The sequence below is a fragment of the Leopardus geoffroyi genome, chromosome A3 (genome assembly GCF_018350155.1).
Source record: "Leopardus geoffroyi isolate Oge1 chromosome A3, O.geoffroyi_Oge1_pat1.0, whole genome shotgun sequence".
Taxonomy (NCBI): domain Eukaryota; kingdom Metazoa; phylum Chordata; class Mammalia; order Carnivora; family Felidae; genus Leopardus; species Leopardus geoffroyi.
This window is the reverse complement of record NC_059336.1, coordinates 560,293-579,770: the sequence shown is the minus strand read 5'-3', so window position 1 is coordinate 579,770 and position 19,478 is coordinate 560,293. Positions and strand designations below refer to the sequence as shown.

Genomic DNA, 19,478 nt, shown 5'->3' with positions numbered 1-19,478 from the left:
CTAGAACAAGGGCTTTGAAGGAAGACAGAGATGCGTTCCAACCCCAGCTCTGACACCCACTTGCTTGGTGACTGGGGCAAGTTTCTGGCTTCCTGTGCCTCCATTTCTCAAGTGTAAGATAAAAAATAATGGCAGTCTCCAGATGATGGAGGAGATGAGGGTACACCTTTGGTGAGTGCGTGGGGGTCATGCCTCCCCTCCTCCTCTGGGCTTAGGGTTCTGATTGGTACCCCAAAGGGAGAGCCTGGCAGAGATGGCGGGTCCTTTCTTGAAGTGACCATCTCTCCTCCCTTTGGGGCTGGGAAGTCAGATAGATGGAGTGTCACTCCCATTTTAGGGACAGAGCCACTGAGGCCTGGAGAAGTGCTTGCTCCACAAGCAGCTAAGTCCAGGAATAAAACTGTGGGAAATCTCAGGAGCCCACACAGCGGTCAGGTAGGCACACACAGCTAAGTACAGGAATAAAACTGGGGAATCTCAGGAGCCTGCACAGGGGTAAGGTAGGCTCGGAAAGGGAACTGACAGGAACAAACCTAAGGGTCAGAGTCAGCCTGGAGCAGGCCCAGCAAGCATGTATACAAAACACACCTTGAGATACACACACAGCGAGTGTGTTAACATCTGTCTTGTGTTCCACGTAGTGTCTGACCCACATGGGTATCTCACAAAGCCCGCAACAGCAGGCTCAACTCAAATTTGTTGACTTGGTCAAGACCTCTGTGCCTGCTGGGCAGGGCTGGCTATGGCCATCCTTCAGTCTTGGTGTCCATTCCCTCTCATCTTTCGTGGCTAAGTTCAGTACACGGAATTTGTAGGTTATAATTTGTAGGAGGCCTGGCAGTCCCCATGTGTGGTTTGTGACCAGGCAGCTCATGCATCAACTCAGGGTCTCAGAGTCCTCAGCTCCAGTCCTGCCCAGGGGGCTCGAGTCTCTGGGCCCTGCCCTACCTTCCTTGGACTTCTGGAAGCACCAACACCTCTGCTTTTAGAAGGCAGGGGTGTGTGGACCTGAAGAGGAGGACTCCTGGCTCTGAGACTTGCTAGCTGCTGGCTTTGGGCAATCTGCTAACCACCTAGCATGTTCTTTGTGAAGTGTGGATAATAGAAGAACTTGTCTCAGAGGCCATTAGGAAGACAAGCATGTCAATGCCTGCGTGGATGGTAGTGAAATCTGTTTGGAGTGAGTACTCAGCAAGTGTGTGGCCAGGTCTCCTCATCGCCTCCAATCTCTAGCTGAGAGCCTAAGACAAACACTGCACACCCCCTCACAGGTGGGACAGGTCGGGGGGGGGGGGGGATGCCAGTGGTCCACGTGCTTCTCTAAGCACATGTCTCACACATCTAGGCATTAAACAGAGCCCACGAGAAACTCTGATGTCAGCGTTGCCAGCTGGCTGGTGCCTTTTGGGACAGGCTGGGGTCATCTACAAATACCTACAGCCTACAGAGCTGTGCAAACCCCTTGGTCCCACTGCTGACTGCCAGCCGGTGCTAGGTGCTGGGGAGTCAGGGGGGTCCACCCTCACCAGTCGGGGGGACATTGGCTAGAAAGTCGGCTGAGGGTCTCCAGGCCCGAGCAGCCCTTGGGGAGAAAAGGGGAGGAGGGATCACAGCTAACCAATCCGAAGGTTTGTGCAATTGTCTGGACAATCCAGGTGGCTCAGCCCAGGGAGGAGCGATGGAATGCAGGCTCTGGTGGGGAAAGCATCGAGGGAGGAGACGGCTGGAACCCTAGGTTTCTGCCTGCGGGCGATGGAGGTGCCGTTCCCCAGGCTCAGGGTCGACGGCGGGGGCAGGGTGGGGGCCTGGAACCGAGCGCGCGGACCCCTCCGCAGCGGAACGGTTTCCGCGGGGAGCGACGCGCAGCGGACCGGAATTAGGGACGGAAGTGCAGGGCGTTCAGTGACGATTGTGCGCCTCAGCCCGCCAAGTCCGAACCGGCTGACGGCGGAGGAGACGCGGTGTCGTGCTTCGGTAAACTGGGGTAAATTCCTGGGGACCCCGGGTCGTGCAAGGCTCCCCGCGGACACACGTTGGGCCGTGAGTCGCACAGACCCTGGAATACTTTTACCCGAGCGGCCCCTCCCGAAACTGCAGCTCCCGGCAGGCCCCGCGCCACTTTGCGCCCGCGCGTCGGCCATTCTGCCGCGCGGCCTTCTGGGGCCGGTAGTTTTCCTGTTCTCGTGGCCTGCGCCCCGCGCCGCACGGAGCCGGTTCCCGGGCGGTGGTTCCCCTGCGGGCCGGGCTCTGCAGGGAGGGCCGTCATTCGGTGTTTACGTGAACTGTCCGTTAGCCCCAGTGTCCAGGCGAAACTGGGACTGGACGTTGAGGCCGGCCCAAGCCGGGGGTCTGACCTCTCCAGCTCCGCTGGCACTAAGTGAATTACTGCTGGCGGAGCTTGTGGGACTGCACCCGGGCTCCGGCTGTCGTTGTTTCCGTGGGTCTGGCCGACTCTCCCCGAGCAGGACCCAGCTGCGCGGGGCGGGAGAACGAGGCAGGGCTGACGTGTAGGTTCCTCATCTTCCCGAGCTCCTTATGATAGGACATCACAGGCTTGCCTTCGACCTTGCAGGGGGGGAGGGCCTGCCCGATCGATCGGTGAGGTGGCTTGGCACTCCAGAAAGGCCTGCTATAAGCAGTCTTGCCGTCTCTGCCATAGGGCTTCCTGCTGGGAGCAGGGTCACGTCCCAGCGCCGCTGGCTGGCATCACTTATCGCAGTGGCGGAGATCCTGAGATGTTCGGAGGGGTTTTGTCTCACAGCCTGCATATCAGCCAGCCTCAGTGCCTTCCTGAGAACAGGCCAGTATGCCCAAGATAGCCCTGAATGGCGTGACAGTGGACTTCCCCTTCCAGCCGTACAAATGCCAGGAGGAGTACATGAGCAAGGTCCTGGAGTGTCTGCAGAAGGTACAGCTGCAGATGGGGGGCTTTGTGCCCTGGGAGTGGGTCCACCTTCCTGTTCACTCCTGCTGGGCCCTGCTGGGAATGAGGTCTCCCTCTGGATACAGGACTCAGTCATAAATGGGGCTGGGGTTCTAGGAAAGACGATAGGGAAGTAGGCGGAAAAAGACACTTTTCACTCCTACGGATAGTCGTGAGGTCATAGGCTTGGGAGCACCCTGAGGCCCACTTGAGGATCCGCGGGAGGTATTTCCACATGGAGGGATAGTCAGTGCCCAGCTGTCATTTTGGAAGGTCTTCAAACCCCAGGGGTGTGCAGGAAAGTTGGGGGGGGGGCGTGCGGGCTGCTTCCTGCTGGCTTTCTTGGTAGGCTCTCTCACACCCTCCTGAAGCTCCCAGCCCCTGAGGGGCTCCTGACTGCTGTTCTGGACACGGACTCCTGCAGTGAGGAGCCTGGTGCCCAGTCCCGGGAGCGAGGGGCACAGCTTTGTTGATGTGCCTTTGTGTGTCTCCGGGTTTGCGGCTCGGGCTCCCGCCTGTACGTGCAGGTCTACATAGGTCGTCAGGTTCTGTTCAGACAGTGCGAATGTCTGCATGCAAAGTCGCAGAACAGTCTTCTGTCTTGAGACTTGGAACCTAATTAGTCGCTTTACTACTTATGTTACGCGGAAAAATACTTTAGGTGATGTTCTGCAAGCTGTTCGTTAGTGAGGGCTGAATTAACCCGGGGGCTTTTGGCTTTTGGTTTGAGAGTGGAAGCACTGTCCAGTTGTCCACTGTTCCCCAGGCCTTTCGCCACCTGCTGGGTGGGCTCTGCCAGGACAGAACTGCCCCAGACCAGTGTCAGGTGGGCGGTGTGGTCTGCACTGCCTCTCCCTGCTTCCCCGTGACCTTGTTCCTGACCCCGTTCAGAAGGTGAATGGCATCCTGGAGAGCCCCACAGGCACAGGGAAGACGCTGTGCCTCCTCTGCACCACGCTGGCCTGGCGGGAGCACCTCCGTGACACCATCTCTGCCCGCAAGATCGCCGAGAGGACGCAGGGGGGACTTTTTGTCGATCACACCTTGTCCTGGGGAGCTGCTGCTTCCGATGGAGACAGCACAGGTGAGGCTCCTCTCAGCCCCTCTGGGGCTCCGTGGAGAAGAAACGCAGGGACAGAGTGGGCCGGTGAGGCTGCTCCGTTCTTTCCCAGCATCTGGCCGTGAGCCTCAGGTCGGAGCCACGTGTTCACACTAGAACGCCGCGGCTAGCCACATAGCTCATTCCCGGGGCTAGGTGCGCAGGGTCGAGTTGGCCACGTGCCCTTGGGTTAACAGCCTGCGAGAACAGTGTCTGTCGGAACTGTGACCTGCCCCGCTTCCTTGTGTCTGGGCAGCCTGCTACTCGGACGTCCCAAAGATCATTTATGCCTCCAGGACCCACTCGCAGCTCACTCAGGTCATCAGCGAGCTTCGGAGCACCTCCTACCGGTAGGGCCAGGCGGCACGCACCCCTGCCTCGGAGTTACGGGGGGTTGGCCTCGGCCAGGTGGTTGATGGTGGCATTCTGCCTGGACGCTGCCCGGAGGGTACTGTCTGCTCCGCGTCCAGGGCCGTGTGCGGGCCAGGCTGACCCTGCTGCCCACTGCTTGTGAGAAAGCGGCTGGGTTAGCGGCAGCCTGAGGTCCTGGAAAGCGGTGTGGTGTCAGCTGCGGGCGCGGGTCACCGTGGCAGGCACGTGAAGGGGGCGGCCCTGCCTCTGTCGGAGCCCTGCACAGCTGCGGGGGTCCTGGCGTCCTGCCCCAGCCTCCTGGGTGGGGGAGCACAGAGTAGGTGGGGTCTCCTCCGTCTGCCCCGCTTCCCCTGCCTTGTCTCCTTGCTCACTCTGGGCGATGCAGCAGAGAGAGTGCCGCCCAAGCCTGGGGTCCGTTCTGGCCCCAGCCACTCCCTCTTGTGAGTGAGCTCTGTCTCCCGCTGTGCCCCCCGCAGCGCATACTCTTGCTGCCGGATGGCGCTGGGGGCTGGTTCTTGGACCCCACGGCTCTCTCTTCTGCCAGGCCCAGGGTATGTGTGCTGGGTTCCCGGGAGCAGCTGTGTATCCACCCTGAGGTGAAGAAGCAGGAGAGTAACCACATGCAGGTGGGCTCCTGGGGTGGCTCTTTCCCTCGGCTGTGCCCCCGCAGGACAGCCCGGTGAAGAGCTGGTGGGGGCAGGGCTGGGACAGGACTCGCTCCCCACACATCGGGCAGGGTGCTCCCTGGCTGGCCCGGTGCGCTGTCCTTTCTTGACCATGTGCCCGCCGGGCCTGCTCCCTCTTTTTCCCAGATCCACTTGTGCCGGAAAAAGGTGGCCAGTCGTTCCTGTCACTTCTACAACAACGTGGAAGGTGAGAGGGGGTTCGTGGAAGCCACTCCTGCTGCTCGCTCAGCGTACGGCCAGGTGGGCTTAGAGTGCGTGCAGCCTCTTAGGCCTCGTGGCCTGCTGGCTCTCCCCTTCGGGCTCCAGAGTGGCCGCGGGGGCTCAGCGAGGTGCAGTGGTCCGAGCACTGTCTCCTGGCCACGGGCCTGCCCTGGGTCGTGTGCAGAACGGCTCATACGCCGGGGCAGGAGAGACCTCCATCCCAGAGGGGCCTCCTGGCAAGGCTGGCCTTGCTGCGGTCTGGGAACTGGGATTTCAGGGCTTCACCATTCCCTGGTAGGGGCTCTCAGGGCCTAAACTGTTGGTGCAAACAACATGGTTTGTGCTGAGCAGGGTCTGGAATTGGGGTGCTCTCCAGCCAGGGCTGCCTACGTGACCAGCCCCCAGCAAAAGCCCTGGGTGCTGGGCTTCTGGCGAGCCTCCCAGTAGACAGCATTTCACACGTAGTCTCGGCTCATTCTGGGGGAGTTAGCTCAGGGAGGGGGTTCTGGAAGCTTCTCCGTGGTCTCCCGAACTCCACCGGCTTTTCCTTCTGATTTCGGCATGTGTCCTTAGAGCGTGGCTCCCCTGAGTCCTGGGAGTGCTCTGTCCTTTGGTGCTGTGTCGGGGAGTGGGCAGCCTCTCCCAGAGGTGGCTGAAGTGACTGGCACAGGGTCATGACAACAGCTGGCCCTAGTGTGGCTCGATGGGTGCATGTGCAGGTGCCCACGGCCTTGGTGCATACTGCTTCCTCTCCTCGGGCCCAGAGTGGAGGGCTGGCGCTGGTGCCCTTGACTCCAAATCTGTCAGATCTTTGCTTTTCCACGGTGGGGGTGCCCCTCACACCTGTCAAGGACTTCTGGAACCAAAAGCAATGGCAGAGGGGCTTCTTTGGGGTGTGGCCTTTACAGTTTCCTGTCTGCAGCTAGAGCTCTGTGGCTTGTGTGGGGGTGGGGGGTGGGGGGGTCCCTGTTTCTTGCCTCTGGGTTGGGACTCAGATCCTGGCACAGAGGCGACATGGACCGAGAGCAATCACAAGACAGTGGTGGTGCTTCGGAGCACCCAGCTCCTGGGGTGGGCAACGCTTGCTCCTGGGGGCGGGAGCCGGGGATCCCCCACCTCCCAGTAATTGCCCTCCCTGGGCCCCGTTCCCGGAGCTCGCTCTGCGCCACCTTCTCGTTTGCTGTGTCGTTTGGTCTGGTGGCACCGAAGACCCTTGGAACAGCAGCGAGCACAAGCCTGGCCTACGGGGGACTCAGACGAGCGCAGCCGCTGGCCCCGTGGCCCGGTGTCGGCTCTGGCCCTGGTTCGGAGACTGCTGACCGACTTGTTTGTGTTAGGGCTGTGGGTGTTGGGGTCGCTCTGACGGCATCGTTTCCCCATTACCTTATTTACCTTTCGCTCGCAGCCCTCCGCCTTCAGTTCTGCTTTTGCGTGGGCACCGCAGACAGGCTCGTGAGGCCTGATGGCGTCCTCTCTGTTTTACCCTGTTGTGGCCGCCCTGACTTCCCTCCCCATATTCCAGGCAAAGAGGGTGGCGTGCAGGTACCCTGTTCACGTGCCACAACCTTTGACAGCTCCTGATGGAACTGTCCCCGCCACCTTCCCACAGCCGTTTGTGGGCCAGCTCTCCACTCTCCAGCCCTCGCCTACACTTCTTCTCACCCGCACTGTCTACACTCGCACCGTCAACACCCGTGCTGTCCTTGCCCACACCTTCCCCCCTGCACCGTCCACACCTGCACCGTCCCCCCTGCACCATCACCCCCCTGCACCGTCCCCCCCGCACCGTCCACACCTGCACCGTCCACACCTGCACCCTCCCCCCCCACCGTCCCCACCTGCACTGTCTCCCCCTGCACCATCCACACCTGCACTGTCTCCCCCTGCACCGTCCCCCCCCCACCATCCCCACCTGCACCGTCCACACCTGCACCGTCCTCCCCCCCCCCAGCGTCCCCACCTGCACCGTCTCGCCCTGCACTGTCCCCCCCTGCACCACCCCCCTGCACCATCCAGACCTGCACCATCCCCACCTGCACCATCTCCTCCTACACCATCTCCCCCTGTACCGTCCCCCCCACACCGTCTCCCCCTGCACCGTCCCCCCCTGCACCATCCCCCCCGCACCATCCCCACCTGCACTGTCCACACCTGCACCATCCCCCTGCACCGTCCACACCTGCACCGTCCCCCCCCTGCACCGTCCTCCCCTGTACCGTCCCCCCCTGCACTGTCCACACCTGCACCCTCCCCCCCACCGTCCCCACCTGCACCGTCCCCCCCGCACCGTCCACACCTGCACTGTCTCCCCCTGCACAGTCCCCCCCCGCACCGTCCCCACCTGCACTGTCCACACCTGCACCATCCCCACCTGCAGTATCCCTTACCTTGTCTGGTGGGTGCTGGAGCAGGGATGGGTCAGGAGTCCAGAGGTGGGTGGTGGGAGCTGAGGGGCACTTTCAGCCCAAAGTGGAGTCAATGCTGGAGCTGGCGTGTGCTGGTCCTCTGGGCTGCAGACCACCCCCCTCCGATCTCCCCGGCCCTGCACGGCAGAGTGTGGGTGCCGTCCCATCTGCCCTGCTGGCTCCAGCCTCCATCGGTCTTCCCCTGGTCCCCAGCCTCCGCGTTTTGCTCTGGTTCTTGCCGCACGCCCTGTCCGAGGTCCATGTCTCAGCCTCCTCTGCCCTGCCGTGGGACGTGGGGGGGCGTTGCCAGAAGCTGCCCAGCTCTGGGGAGAGTGAGCAGAGACTCTGCAGGAGGGGTCTGAGAGGAGGAGAGGCACATGTAGGAGGAAGAGAGGTGCAGAGCCGGAGTGCTGCCTGGCCTGCATCTGGGGAAGCAGGCGAAGGGCCCTGCTGGCCGCCCGCAGCATCTGCGTGCCGGGGTCCGCGCTGGCTGGGACCCCTTCACAACCCACACCCCTGCCCCAGGAAGGTGTCCGGGCTCCGGGCTGGCCTGCCACAGAGCCTGTGGTTGGCTGCTCTGTTGCTATGGCGGTGCCAGCTTGCAGCTTCTCTCCCTGCTGTCCCTGGGTTCATTTCGGGGTTGGGTCACTGTGTTCCGGCTTCTGCAGTGGACTGGGCCTGGTACCTGCCACAGTGGGGCCGGGAGCCAGGAGCCCAGTTCCACAGGAGGCTGCCCTGGGGCCCTCGGGTGTTTTTTAGAGGAGAGCCCTGGTCCCGCCAGCCTGGGAGAGGGCTCCCAAGTGGCCGGGTTAAAGCAGCTCCCCAGAGGGTTCCTGGGGCCCTGGGAAGGTCCTGTGCCCCTTCTGGAGCACCTTTCTGCCCTGGGCCACCTGGCTGTCCAGCCAGCAGGGTGTGGTGCTTATGGGCTGCTATCCCGAGGGAGGGGCCCTGGGTCTGTCAGGGGGGTTCTGCCTCGGGGCACCCCATCCTTCCTGTCTGCCCTGCCTCTGCTCTGTGCTCCCTGCACTGTTGACATTTGGGGGTGGGGGCGGGGAGAGAAAGCAACTTGGTGCCAGACTGAAGCCTACTAGTAAGACAGATGCTCCCAGGGCACGGCCTCGAGAGTGTCTGGGATGGTGGTGACGGGCTGTGGGGCTGTGCACCCCCTCCAGCCCTGTAACCCCCAAGTTCCCAGGGATCCCCTCTCCTATTTATCAGTCTCGGGCCAGCAGCCACCTTCTGAGGTACAGGGCAGGGCTCCCTAAGGATCGCTTAAGGTCTGGGGTCCTTCCCAGGTGACCCTCAGGCTCACAGGGCAGGAGTTCTCTCTGGCGAGTCCCTGGCGGGGGGGTGCCCCCGTCTTGCCCTGAGGGAGAGTCTTGGGGTGGCCGTGGCCACTGCTCACTATGTGGGAGCCATGCTGTTCTGGGCGTCCCTCTGGGGTCTGCGGGGACTCAGTGGGCCTGAGGACACGTCCTTACTCCTGCCTCTTTCCCCAGAGAAGAGCCTGGAGCAGGAGCTGACTACCTCCATCCTGGACATTGAAGACCTGGTCAAAAGTGGGAACAAGCACAAGTAAGACCCCTCCCAGCCAGGCAGCAGCCACCGCGTCCTCCGGGCGGGTTCTGGCAGGACACCATGAGCCGTGGTCCTCGTTGCCTCGACTGGTCATAAAGCTAACAGTTGCTCAGTGTGAAACACGGAAGCGTCTCTGAGGAACACAGGCAGGGAAGCCGTCACCGCCGTGCTGACGGGCAGCTCTGGCCTCCTGGAGGACGCACTGTGGCTTCCAGCAGCCGGTGGGCAGCGCACCTGCCCTCCCCACTTGGCCCGTTCCCACAGAACATGCCTCTCTGCCGTGTGTGTCAGCCTCTTACGGCTTCAGGGCTCCAAGTTGTGCTAAGATGGGGTTCAGCGTTTTCTTTCTGACTGCCTCAGCTCTGTACCCAGGAATAGCATTGGGGTTTTTGTTTATGTAGAAATTTATTTTTTTTTTTTGCTTTAAATTTTTTTTTAACGCACATTCACTTATTTTTGAGGGGGCGTAAGCAGGGGAGGGACAGAGGGCGAGAGACACAGAATCCAAAGCAGGCTCCAGGCTCTGAGCTGTCAGCACAGAGCCCGATGCGGGGCTTGAACCCACAAACCACAAGATCGTAACTTGAGCCAAAGTCAGACGCTTAACCGACTGAGCCACCCAGGCGCCCCTGTTTATGTGGAATTTTCAGTCGGTGACCCAGTCGAAGTCCCCGGTCAAAGACTCAGGTGTGAGTTGTGGGCCCTCCCACCGTCCCCAGGCTCCGGCTCCTGTCTGGGCCCCGTGCAGCACGAGGGCTCCTTCCTCACGCCTGCCCCGCAGCAGGAGCCCCTCCAGGGACCTGGTCCCCCCTCTGTGGTGCTCACGGCGCCACCTCCCTGCTCCCCACAGGCTGTGCCCGTACTACCTGTCTCGGAACCTGAAGCAGCAGGCTGACGTCATCTTCATGCCGTACAACTACTTGTTGGACGCCAAGGTGAGCCGTCTGCTCGCGTGGCTGCCGAGTGCTGACGTCAGCGGGTGTCCCTGGCCTCACAGGCGCCGGCCGGGCCTTTGCTCATTCAGTTCCTGAGACTAGACCCTTCCTCCGGGCAGCAGGCGGGTGTGGCTGCAGTAGCCGCGGTGCTCGCGTCTGTCGAAACCCAACCACACACTTAAAACGGGCACTTTGTTTATGGAAACGTCAGCTGCAGTGGAGACACACAAGTTCTAGTCCTAGACCCCAGCCACGTCACCCCGTCCCACCCCGAGGGAACGCTAGGCCGAGCCCCGCTTTGCTCCTTCTCCGTTCCTCGGCTGTGTGGCGAGCGCGGTGTGGGGTCGCGTACCTGCTCCCTCGTGCCGTGTGTGTTGCCAGAAGGGCCACCTGAAGTCCAGCTCAGCGGCGGGTGGGTGGAATGGAGGGGATTGCCCGCGGCTCCGGCGGTGCGGTGGTGACGCTTGGGGAGGAGGGGGAGGGCCGGCCCACCCCTGCCTGCCTCGTGCTTCTTGGCTCCAGCCCTGCGACCTTCCTCTCTTGGTGCAGAGCCGCCGGGCGCACAGCATTGACCTGAAGGGGACGGTTGTGATTTTCGACGAAGCTCACAATGTGGTGAGTAGCTGGGTGGCCGTTGGCCACACCTCTCCTTTGCCGCCTTCCTGCGGAGAGCAGTGCAGACCTTTCCGAGCCCCAGGCGAGGCACCCCGGCTGGCCCTGTGGCCCACGTCCACCTGGAATCCCCCCCAGTACCCCCCTCCCGTCTGTTTTGTTCTCTTTGTCTCTCGGTGGACGCCTGGCCTGATGCTCCCCGTTGGTGGCCATAACCAGACTCGGCTCAAAGAGGCCACCTCCTGGCCCCTCTCTCTCACCTGCACCCTGCCTCACACGTTCCTGTGACCCCCGCTCAGGGCCTGTGTTTCCAGGAATGGCTGGCCTTGGCCAGGGCACTGGAGGAAGGCCACTTGGGTGCTCTGGAGCCTTGCGTCCTGGGACAGTGGTGGCCACTCTCAAGCTTCCGCTTGGTTCCAGGCATTGTTATGGGGGACGATAGGTCCAGTGGACCAGATAGAACTTTTGAGGAAAACCAGGAATCTATATTTTATTTTATTTTATTTTATTTTTATTTATTTATTTTTTTTTTAATTTTTTTTTCAACGTTTATTTATTTTTGGGACAGAGAGAGACAGAGCATGAACGGGGGAGGGGCAGAGAGAGAGGGAGACACAGAATCGGAAACAGGCTCCAGGCTCCGAGCCATCAGCCCAGAGCCCGATGCGGGGCTCGAACTCACGGACCGCGAGATCGTGACCTGGCTGAAGTCGGGCGCTTAACCGACTGCGCCACCCAGGCGCCCCGAGGAATCTATATTTAAAAAAAAAAATTTTTTTTTTTTATTTAAATTTTTTTTTTTTTTCCAACGTTTATTTATTTTTGGGACAGAGAGAGACAGAGCATGAACAGGGGAGGGGCAGAGAGAGAGGGAGACACAGAATCGGAAACAGTCTCCAGGCTCCGAGCCATCAGCCCAGAGCCCGATGCGGGGCTCGAACTCACGGACCGCGAGATCGTGACCTGGCTGAAGTCGGGCGCTTAACCGACTGCGCCACCCAGGCGCCCCGAGGAATCTATATTTAAAAAAAAAAATTTTTTTTTTTTTTATTTAAATTTTTTTTTTTTTTCCAACGTTTATTTATTTTTGGGACAGAGAGAGACAGAGCATGAACAGGGGAGGGGCAGAGAGAGAGGGAGACACAGAATCGGAAACAGGCTCCAGGCTCTGAGCCATCAGCCCAGAGCCCGACGCGGGGCTCGAACTCACGGACCGCGAGATCGTGACCTGGCTGAAGTCGGGCGCTTAACCGACTGCGCCACCCAGGCGCCCCGAGGAATCTATATTTAAAAAAAAAATTTTTTTTAATGTTTATTTATTTCTGAGACAGAGCATGAGTTGGGGAGGGGCAGAGAGAGAGGGAGACACAGAATCCGAAGCAGGCTCCAGGCTCCGAGCTGTTAGCACAGAGCCCGACATGGGGTTAGAACCCACGAACCGTGAGATCGTGACCTGAGCCGAAGTCGGTCGTTCAACCGACTGAGCCACCCAGGCGCCCCTCTCCGTTTTTTTTTTAAGTTTATTTTGTTTTAGTAATCTCTACACCAAATTTGGGGCTTGAACTCACAATCCTCAGATCAGGAGTCGTATGCTCTTCTGACTAAGCCAGCCAGGTGCCCCCAGAAATCTATATTCTAATGGGAAATTTTCCGCTGACGAAGTTTCAGACACTCGTGTGGTTGGATGGCCATCTTTGGACCAGTTTGTGACCTGGCCTTAGAGACCGTGGAGGGGGGACTTTGGCGGGGGGGGGGGGGGCCTCTGCTTCCTGTACCCTCATCCGCGCCTTGGCTTCCTGGACCCCCGAGTCCCTGCCCCGTTTGGCTGTAGCGTGTATGCTGGTCTCTCAGGAAAAGATGTGTGAGGAGTCGGCATCCTTCGACCTGACCCCCCATGACGTGGCTTCTGGACTGGACGCCATAGACCAGGTCTTGGAGGAGCAGACCAAGGTGGCACAGCAGGGCGAGTTCCACTTGGACTTCAGTGCGGACTCTGCCGCCTCAGGTGAGTTTGCAGGTGGGAGACGAGAGACGAGACAGGCTGCCCGGTGGTCTCCGGTCCCAGCGCCTTCTTCAGTCGTTTGGGGACAAGGTGAACTTCTTTTTTCTTCAACGTTTTACATTTGAGAGCGAGAGAGAGGGAGAGCAGGAGCAGGGGAGGGGCAGAGAGACAGAGATGAATCGGAAGCAGGCTCCAGGCTCCAAGCTGTCAGCACAGAGCCTGATGTGGGGCTTGAACCTGTGAGCAGTGAGATCCTGACCTGAGCCAAAGTCGGACGCTTAACTGACTGAGCCCCCCGGCGCCCTGAGATGAATTATGTTAGGAGGGTCTTGGGGCTTCACGGAGCAGGGAGTGGGTGCCCGCTGACCGTTCCATCATTCTCTGAAGACCTTTCCACAGTTTCCCAGCGGTGCAGACTCCACTGTATAAAAACGAAAACTACACGTGTTAACTGTGAAGTACGTCATTTATCAAAGACCCGCTAGCGTCACTCGTATGTGGCTTACTCTCCTCACAGCCCCCTCCCGGTGTTTTCCTGAACACGAGGGTAATTGTGCTGGACGTGCACGTGTTTGGTGGCCACGGTTGGTTTGCGTGGATCCGCTCTGCGGCCTCTGTCAGTGGCTGACAAGGTCACAGCAGGACCGCTCTGCCGTAGGCACCTCCCCTGTCTGGCTGCTAGAGGTTTGGGACGTTTGCGCTGTGCACGGCGGCGTCTCCAGAGGCTTTGCTGTGTCGTGCCGTCGGGCTCGGGGTGCCGGCGGGGGCAGCTGGAGCTTCCTCTTTGCCACCGGAGACTGAACAGTCTCCAGAGGGAGCAGAGGCCCCCCTGCGGGCTCCATGCGCCCTTCTTGCCCAGGGCACCTGCGTCTGCCCTCTCGGTCAGGCCTCCGCTGGCTCGCCCGCAGCCCCCGCGCCGATGGACGGAGGGTTCGTAAGCGGCGCTTGTGTGGTTGGCACAGAAGTTCTCAAATGTTTTGGTTTGGACCTTTATGTTCTTAACGCTTTACTGAATTCTGGGCGCCTGGGCGGTTCAGTCAGTGAGGTGTCTGACTCACGGTTCATGAGTTTGAGCCCCGCACCGGTCTCTGTGCTGACGGTGCACAGTCTGCTTGGGATCCTCTCTCTCGGCCCCTCTCTGACTCACGCGCACACTCTCTCCCAAAATAAGTAAATGAACACTTAAATCTAAAATGTTAAAGTTAAGAAGAAACCTTACTGATCCGTCTTCCTGTGAATTATGTTTATCGACGATTACTGTATTAGAAATGGAAACTAAACAAACAGAGACGAAACAGGTCACAGCGATGTATTTGTTCTTGTGAGTAACGAGCCATTACGCGTTACCTGAGGCGCCAGCGCTGCCGTAACAACACGCCATAAGCCGGGCGACCTGGAACAACAGGACCCCCCTCTCCCCGCCCCCGCCCTGGGGCCCGAGTCTGAGGCCCACACGTCGGCTCCACACTAAGGCTCCTGAGGCGTCTGGGCGTCTGTCCAGCCTCCAGCCTCCGTTGCGTCTTCACGCGGGTTTCTCTCCCGTGTGTCTGTGTCCAAACGTCCCTCTTCTTGTAAGGACACCGGTCACGGAAGTAGGACCCACTGTCGTGCACAGTGACCTCAACTTGATCATATCTGCAAACACCCTGTTTCCAGATACGGTCACACTCACAGAGACCACGGGTTAGGAATCGAACAGATCTCTTTATAGAAGGTGGTTCAGTCCGTGGCATGTTAACACAAATAATGTTTTGTTTCCCTTCCTTCCTTCCTTTTCTTTCTTTATCTCTCTCCGCTCCCCTCCCTCTTCCTCCCTTCCTTCCTTCCTTTCTTTTGAGAGAGAGAGAGAGACAGAGACAGAGAGCACGAGCAGGGGAGGGGCAGAGAGAGAGGGAGGCACAGAATCCGAAGCAGGCTCCGAGCTGTCAGCACAGAGCCCGAGGCGGGGCTCGAACCCAGGAACTGTGCGTGAGATCATGACCTGAGCCAAAATCGGACGCTTAACCGACTGAGCCACCCAGGTGCCCCAAGAACGTTTTTCTTAAAAAACGACTGTTTTTTAAAAATCGAAAGAGTGGCATTTTATTATGGTTACAAAGATCTGTTTAATAATCTGGCTTTGTCAAAGGTGGTTGGGCCGTAACTTTTTTTTTTTTTTTTTTAATTTTTTTTTTTCAACATTTATTTATTTTTGGGACAGAGAGAGACAGAGCATGAATGGGGGAGGGTCAGAGAGAGAGGGAGACACAGAATCGGAAACCGGCTCCAGGCCCTGAGCCATCAGCCCAGAGCCCGACGCGGGGCTCGAACTCACGGACCGCGAGATCGTGACCTGGCTGAAGTCGGACGCTTAACCGACTGCGCCACCCAGGCGCCCCTGTAACTTTCTGCTTTTGCTCTGATGCAGAACCGCCCATCACGTGCTGCGTTCATTTCCCGCTGCTGCTGTAGGTAGTGCCGGCGACGCCGGGCAACACAGATGTATCGTCTTGTAGGTCTCCCAAGTCCATCCTGGCCGGTCCATCCGGGGGGAAAGGCAAACTGTGTGTCATGCTGAGGGGTGGCGTTGTCATGAAGACAGGTGCGGCCCTGCAGGCCCCCTGAGCTGGTCTCGGGCTCCAGGACCCTGAGCCTCACAGGAGCTTGTCTGCCCCCATGGAGCCCTGCCCGTTTGTACCTGTTTCACGTTTTCCCTTCATCAGAACTGCTGAATCAGAGCTGTGTTCAACGCCCGAATGCACGTGTGTTCGAGTGAACAGCTACGTGTTTCTCTGCGAGGACACCTAGAAGTGGTCTTATGTGTTTCTTGAACCTTGTTATCTTGAGATCTTTATTTTCAAGTCCTGTGTCCTCTCGGAACTCTCTAAAGCGCAGTGACTCTGTCATAGTGGCTCAGTGTCCGCCATGCGACGTGCCCCCTCAACACGTGGCTTCAGACTGCTCTGCGTCCGCGGAAGTGTCCTGGCCTGCCGTGCTCAGCTCTTGTTATGGGCTCCGGTTTTCTTCTTCGGGGACGCGTTCAGAGCCTCCTCTGCCTCAAGGTCTTTCCCGTGTCTTTCCTGACTTGTAAAAAATTGCCCCCTTTCTCCTTCTGTTTCTCTGAAGTCGCCGTGGCAGGCGTCCACTTTGGTTTTCCTTCCGATTTAGTCTTCGTTTTTAAAATCATCTTTTTTCTCCTGTTTCTATTTGAGTTCTGTGGACGGATGATCTCTTTTTGTGCGTCCTTCCCGGTACTCTGTATCTCAGCGTTTGTTTCCCAAGAACAAGGACACTCTCGTGTGGCCTTGCTCCGATCGGGAGACCAACATCGATAGTGCACTCTTGTCAAGAATTTGTCCAGCCGTCCTCACTGTAGCCTGAGACACAACCAGAGGAAATGTCGTGGTCTGGGAGCCACGCCGTGGCCGTGTCTCTGTGGCCTGAGAGCTGTGGTCTGGACAGATGTTCTCTTCTGTGGCCTAGATACCTGTGAAGAGAAAGGTTAGTTACGTTGGATGCCCTGCACTTGGGACGTGTGAGATGTGCCCTCGTGACTCCGTTCAGGACCGCCCACAAGTGCCGTGCCCTCGGGCTCGTATCACAGACGAGGCTCGGCACGTCTGTGTGTGCATTGTTGGTGACGCCAACTTTGATCACTCGGTAAGTGACGACTGCCGGATTTTCCTGCTATGAAGTTTCTGCTCTTCCATTTGTAATTTCTAAGTAATCTGTGGCGTCCGTTCGCGATTCGTCTCTGAAGTAACGATTACCGTAATGTTTGCAAAATGACGTGTCTTCTTACCCCTGGATGCCGCTCATTTCTGAATTGGAATTTCCCCGTATGGAAGACTTTGCTCCTCTACACGGCAGGGCAGCGTCCTGCCCGTGCGTGCGGGGTCGCGGGCTCACGCACACGCTCCAGTCTGTCTGAAACTGCGCGTCTCATCCTCGCTTTCTCCCCGTCCACGTCGGTCTTCCCATCCATTTTGTCTTGTTTTTATTTATTTGTTTAAGTAATTTCTACACCCAGTGTGGGGCTCAAACTCAGGACCCTGAGGTCAAGAGTCGCCAGCTGGGAGCCCCGATCCATCCTTTTTATGTATTTATTTACTTTTAATTATATTTTTTATTTTTTAAAATTTACTTCCAAGTTAGTTAGCATCTAGCGCAACAATGATTTCAGGAGTAGATTCCTTAGTGCCCCTGACCCATTTAGCCCATCCCCCCTCCCACCCCCCCCCCCCAGTAACCCTCGGTTTGTTCTCCGTATTTGTGAGTCTCTTCTGTTTTGTCCCCCTCCCTGTTTCTATAGTATTTTTGTTTCCCTTCCTTTATGTGCATCTGTTTTCTCTTAAAGTCCTCATGTGAGTGAAGTCATAGGATTTTTGCCTTTCTCTGACTAATTTCACTTAGCATAATACCCTCCAGTTCCACCCACGTAGTTGCAAATGGCAAGATTTCATTCTTTTTGATCGCTGACTAATACTCCATTGTATATATACATCACGTCTTCTTTATCCATTCATCCATCGATGGACACTCGGGCTCTTTCCGCACTTTGGCTATTGTTGATAGTGCTGCTATAAACATGGGGGCTTTTTTTTTTTAGAATTTTTTTTTTAATGTTCATTTATTTTTGAGAACGAGTGAGTTGGGGAGGGGCTGAGAAAGAGGGGGGACAGAGGAGCCGCTGCAGGCTCCAAGCTGTCAGCACAGAGCCCAATGCGGGGCCCTAATCCACAAACCGTGAGATCATGACCTGAGCTGAAGGCAGACGCTTAACCGACGGAGCCACCCAGGTGCCCCCCCCCATCCTTTTTTTGATAGTGGAAAAAGCTGGCTTCTGTTTTTCCCAATAGTCCACTTACTTGTTTTATCCTGGAATACCCAGACGGTTGTTTCTAAACAGCTCACGCATCCGTGATAACGGCAGGCTTCCTCGCCAGAGCCGAACGCTCGCTCGAACCCGTTCTGTCGTCGGCGCAAGTGTGCAGCCCGCATGCTGCGCCCTGGTGCTCGGCTGTGCCTGCAGCTTCGCTGTCGTTTCATCATCCTCTCCGCTTCCCTTGCTCTCCTTTAGATTTCACTTCTTACGCATTTTTCTCCCTCTGTTGATTTTATCACGCCTTTGCTATTTCTTGAGCATTTGAAATGTTAACGTGGGTCCAGAAGTCATCGTCTACTCGAGAAGTGTCTTGTCAGTCTCTGGTTTACTCTGTTTTGGGCTTTATTTCCCCCATGAAAGCAGCAGATACAAGCGTGTGTTGCTGCCTCCCTCTTCTCCCCTGCACGCAGGGCCGTGTGCTCCTTGGAGACGCGTGTTTGCACCTTACTGCTTTCGTTCCTAGCATGCCCTGCCAAGGCCTCCCCTTGCAGAGGCTCCCTCCTCCTCGGCTGCCTGAGTCCCCCTGTGGATGTCCCATGTCCGCCTGTATGGCATCTAGGCTGTTCCCAACACCCCCGCTCACAAACGGCGCCGTGAGGGCGACATGGCACACGCACTTCAGGGTCAGCTGCGGGATCCGGGGCTGCTGTCGACAGGGAAGCATGCCGTTGGGCTGTTGAACCCTGGGCCCCTCTTCACTGGTGGCAGGGGACCGTTTGCACTCCCACCGGCAGTGGGCAGAGGTCTGCGTCCCCACAGCCTTGGCCACAGAATGCGACGTTGGGCCTTTTCATCCTGCCAGTCTAATAGACTGGGCCGCGGTGTGCTGTTCGTTTGCTTTCCTTCCGGGAGTGAAATGGAAGGCTTTTTCAGTTGTTTCAGGAATGTGGATTTAGTTCTGGGAAGGGCTGTGCTGTGGGTGTGGAGTGGCTGATATCTTTAGTTTTCATGTGATGTCCTTGTTCTGTCCTGGAAAACCACGTGACACCAGCCACAGCCCCCCCCCCCCACCCCCCCCCAGCCAGCTCTCGTCTGTGAGTTTCTCAGACTTTCCTTGAGTTTGAAAAACCTTGACAGTCGGGAGGAAGGTTGATAAGGCCTTTTGCAGCCTGTGCCCTAATCGGATGCGTCTGATGTTTCTCTCAAGGCTGTGCTGGGGCTCCCGGGCTTGGGAGAGTGCCCTTCTTGTCCCGTCCCGCCAGCTGTGTGTGACTTAGGACCCTCGGCCGGGACCGCCAGGCGAGCCCCTTTGTGTGCGGGGCCTCTTTGCAGCCACTGGTTTCTTCTCCTTTCCACCCCGTCCTCCCTGGAGGGAGGCCGCTCAGCACAGCCCACACCTGGGGCCCGTTCCCCTCGGTGTCCCTCTCTGGGACTGCACACAGGCCCGTGGTCTCTAGCGATGCCAGCTGGGGTGCCCGGTGGGCTTAGTCGAAGAGCGTGTGATGCTTCATCTCGGGGTTGTGAGTTTGAGCCCCACATGGGGTGTAGAGATTTTTGTGAATAAATAAAACCTTAGAAAAAAAGACGCCAACTAACAAGCACAAAAAAAGATAAATTGGACATCATTGAAATTAAAAACTTAAAAAAGAATTTTTTTAAGCTTATTTTGAGAGAGAGAGATGGGGAGGCGCAGGGAGAGGGGGAGAGAGAGAATCCCAAGCAGGCCCCACACTGTCAGCGCAGAGCCCGATGTGGGGCTCGAACTCTTGAAGCCATGAGGTCATGACCTGAGCCGAAATCGAGAGTCAGGTGCTTAACCAACTGAGCCCCCCCAGATGCCCCTGGTGATATTGTTTTTATA

At 58.0% G+C, this 19,478-nt stretch overlaps 1 protein-coding gene and 1 long non-coding RNA gene across 16 annotated transcripts in view; one reads left to right on the top strand and one right to left on the bottom strand.

Annotated features, from left to right (window-relative positions):
• The first annotated feature begins 1,865 nt into the window (after positions 1-1,865).
• RTEL1 (regulator of telomere elongation helicase 1) overlaps positions 1,866-19,478 on the top strand; it is a 34,519-nt gene continuing 16,906 nt past the window's right edge. For 6 of the 15 annotated variants that reach the window (XM_045443892.1, XM_045443899.1, XM_045443896.1 and 3 more), the window contains exons 1-10: positions 1,866-1,984; positions 2,660-2,908; positions 3,815-4,007; positions 4,279-4,372; positions 4,939-5,020; positions 5,207-5,267; positions 9,186-9,261; positions 10,115-10,199; positions 10,749-10,814; positions 12,663-12,816. In XM_045443892.1, coding sequence (XP_045299848.1) covers positions 2,807-2,908; positions 3,815-4,007; positions 4,279-4,372; positions 4,939-5,020; positions 5,207-5,267; positions 9,186-9,261; positions 10,115-10,199; positions 10,749-10,814; positions 12,663-12,816 — 913 coding nt within the window. In that variant the 5' untranslated portion in view covers positions 1,866-1,984; positions 2,660-2,806. Of the gene's footprint in view, positions 1,985-2,164; positions 2,508-2,659; positions 2,909-3,814; positions 4,008-4,278; positions 4,373-4,938; positions 5,021-5,206; positions 5,268-9,185; positions 9,262-10,114; positions 10,200-10,748; positions 10,815-12,662; positions 12,817-16,273; positions 16,453-19,478 lie in introns of those variants that run through there. The other 9 variants (XM_045443900.1, XM_045443895.1, XM_045443891.1 and 6 more) reach the window with 5 other exon arrangements.
• Positions 15,616-18,934, bottom strand: LOC123579854. Its single transcript, XR_006702980.1, has 2 exons — positions 17,661-18,934; positions 15,616-16,279 (listed from the first exon to the last, which is right to left on the bottom strand). It is a non-coding gene; the product is annotated as an uncharacterized LOC123579854 (long non-coding RNA).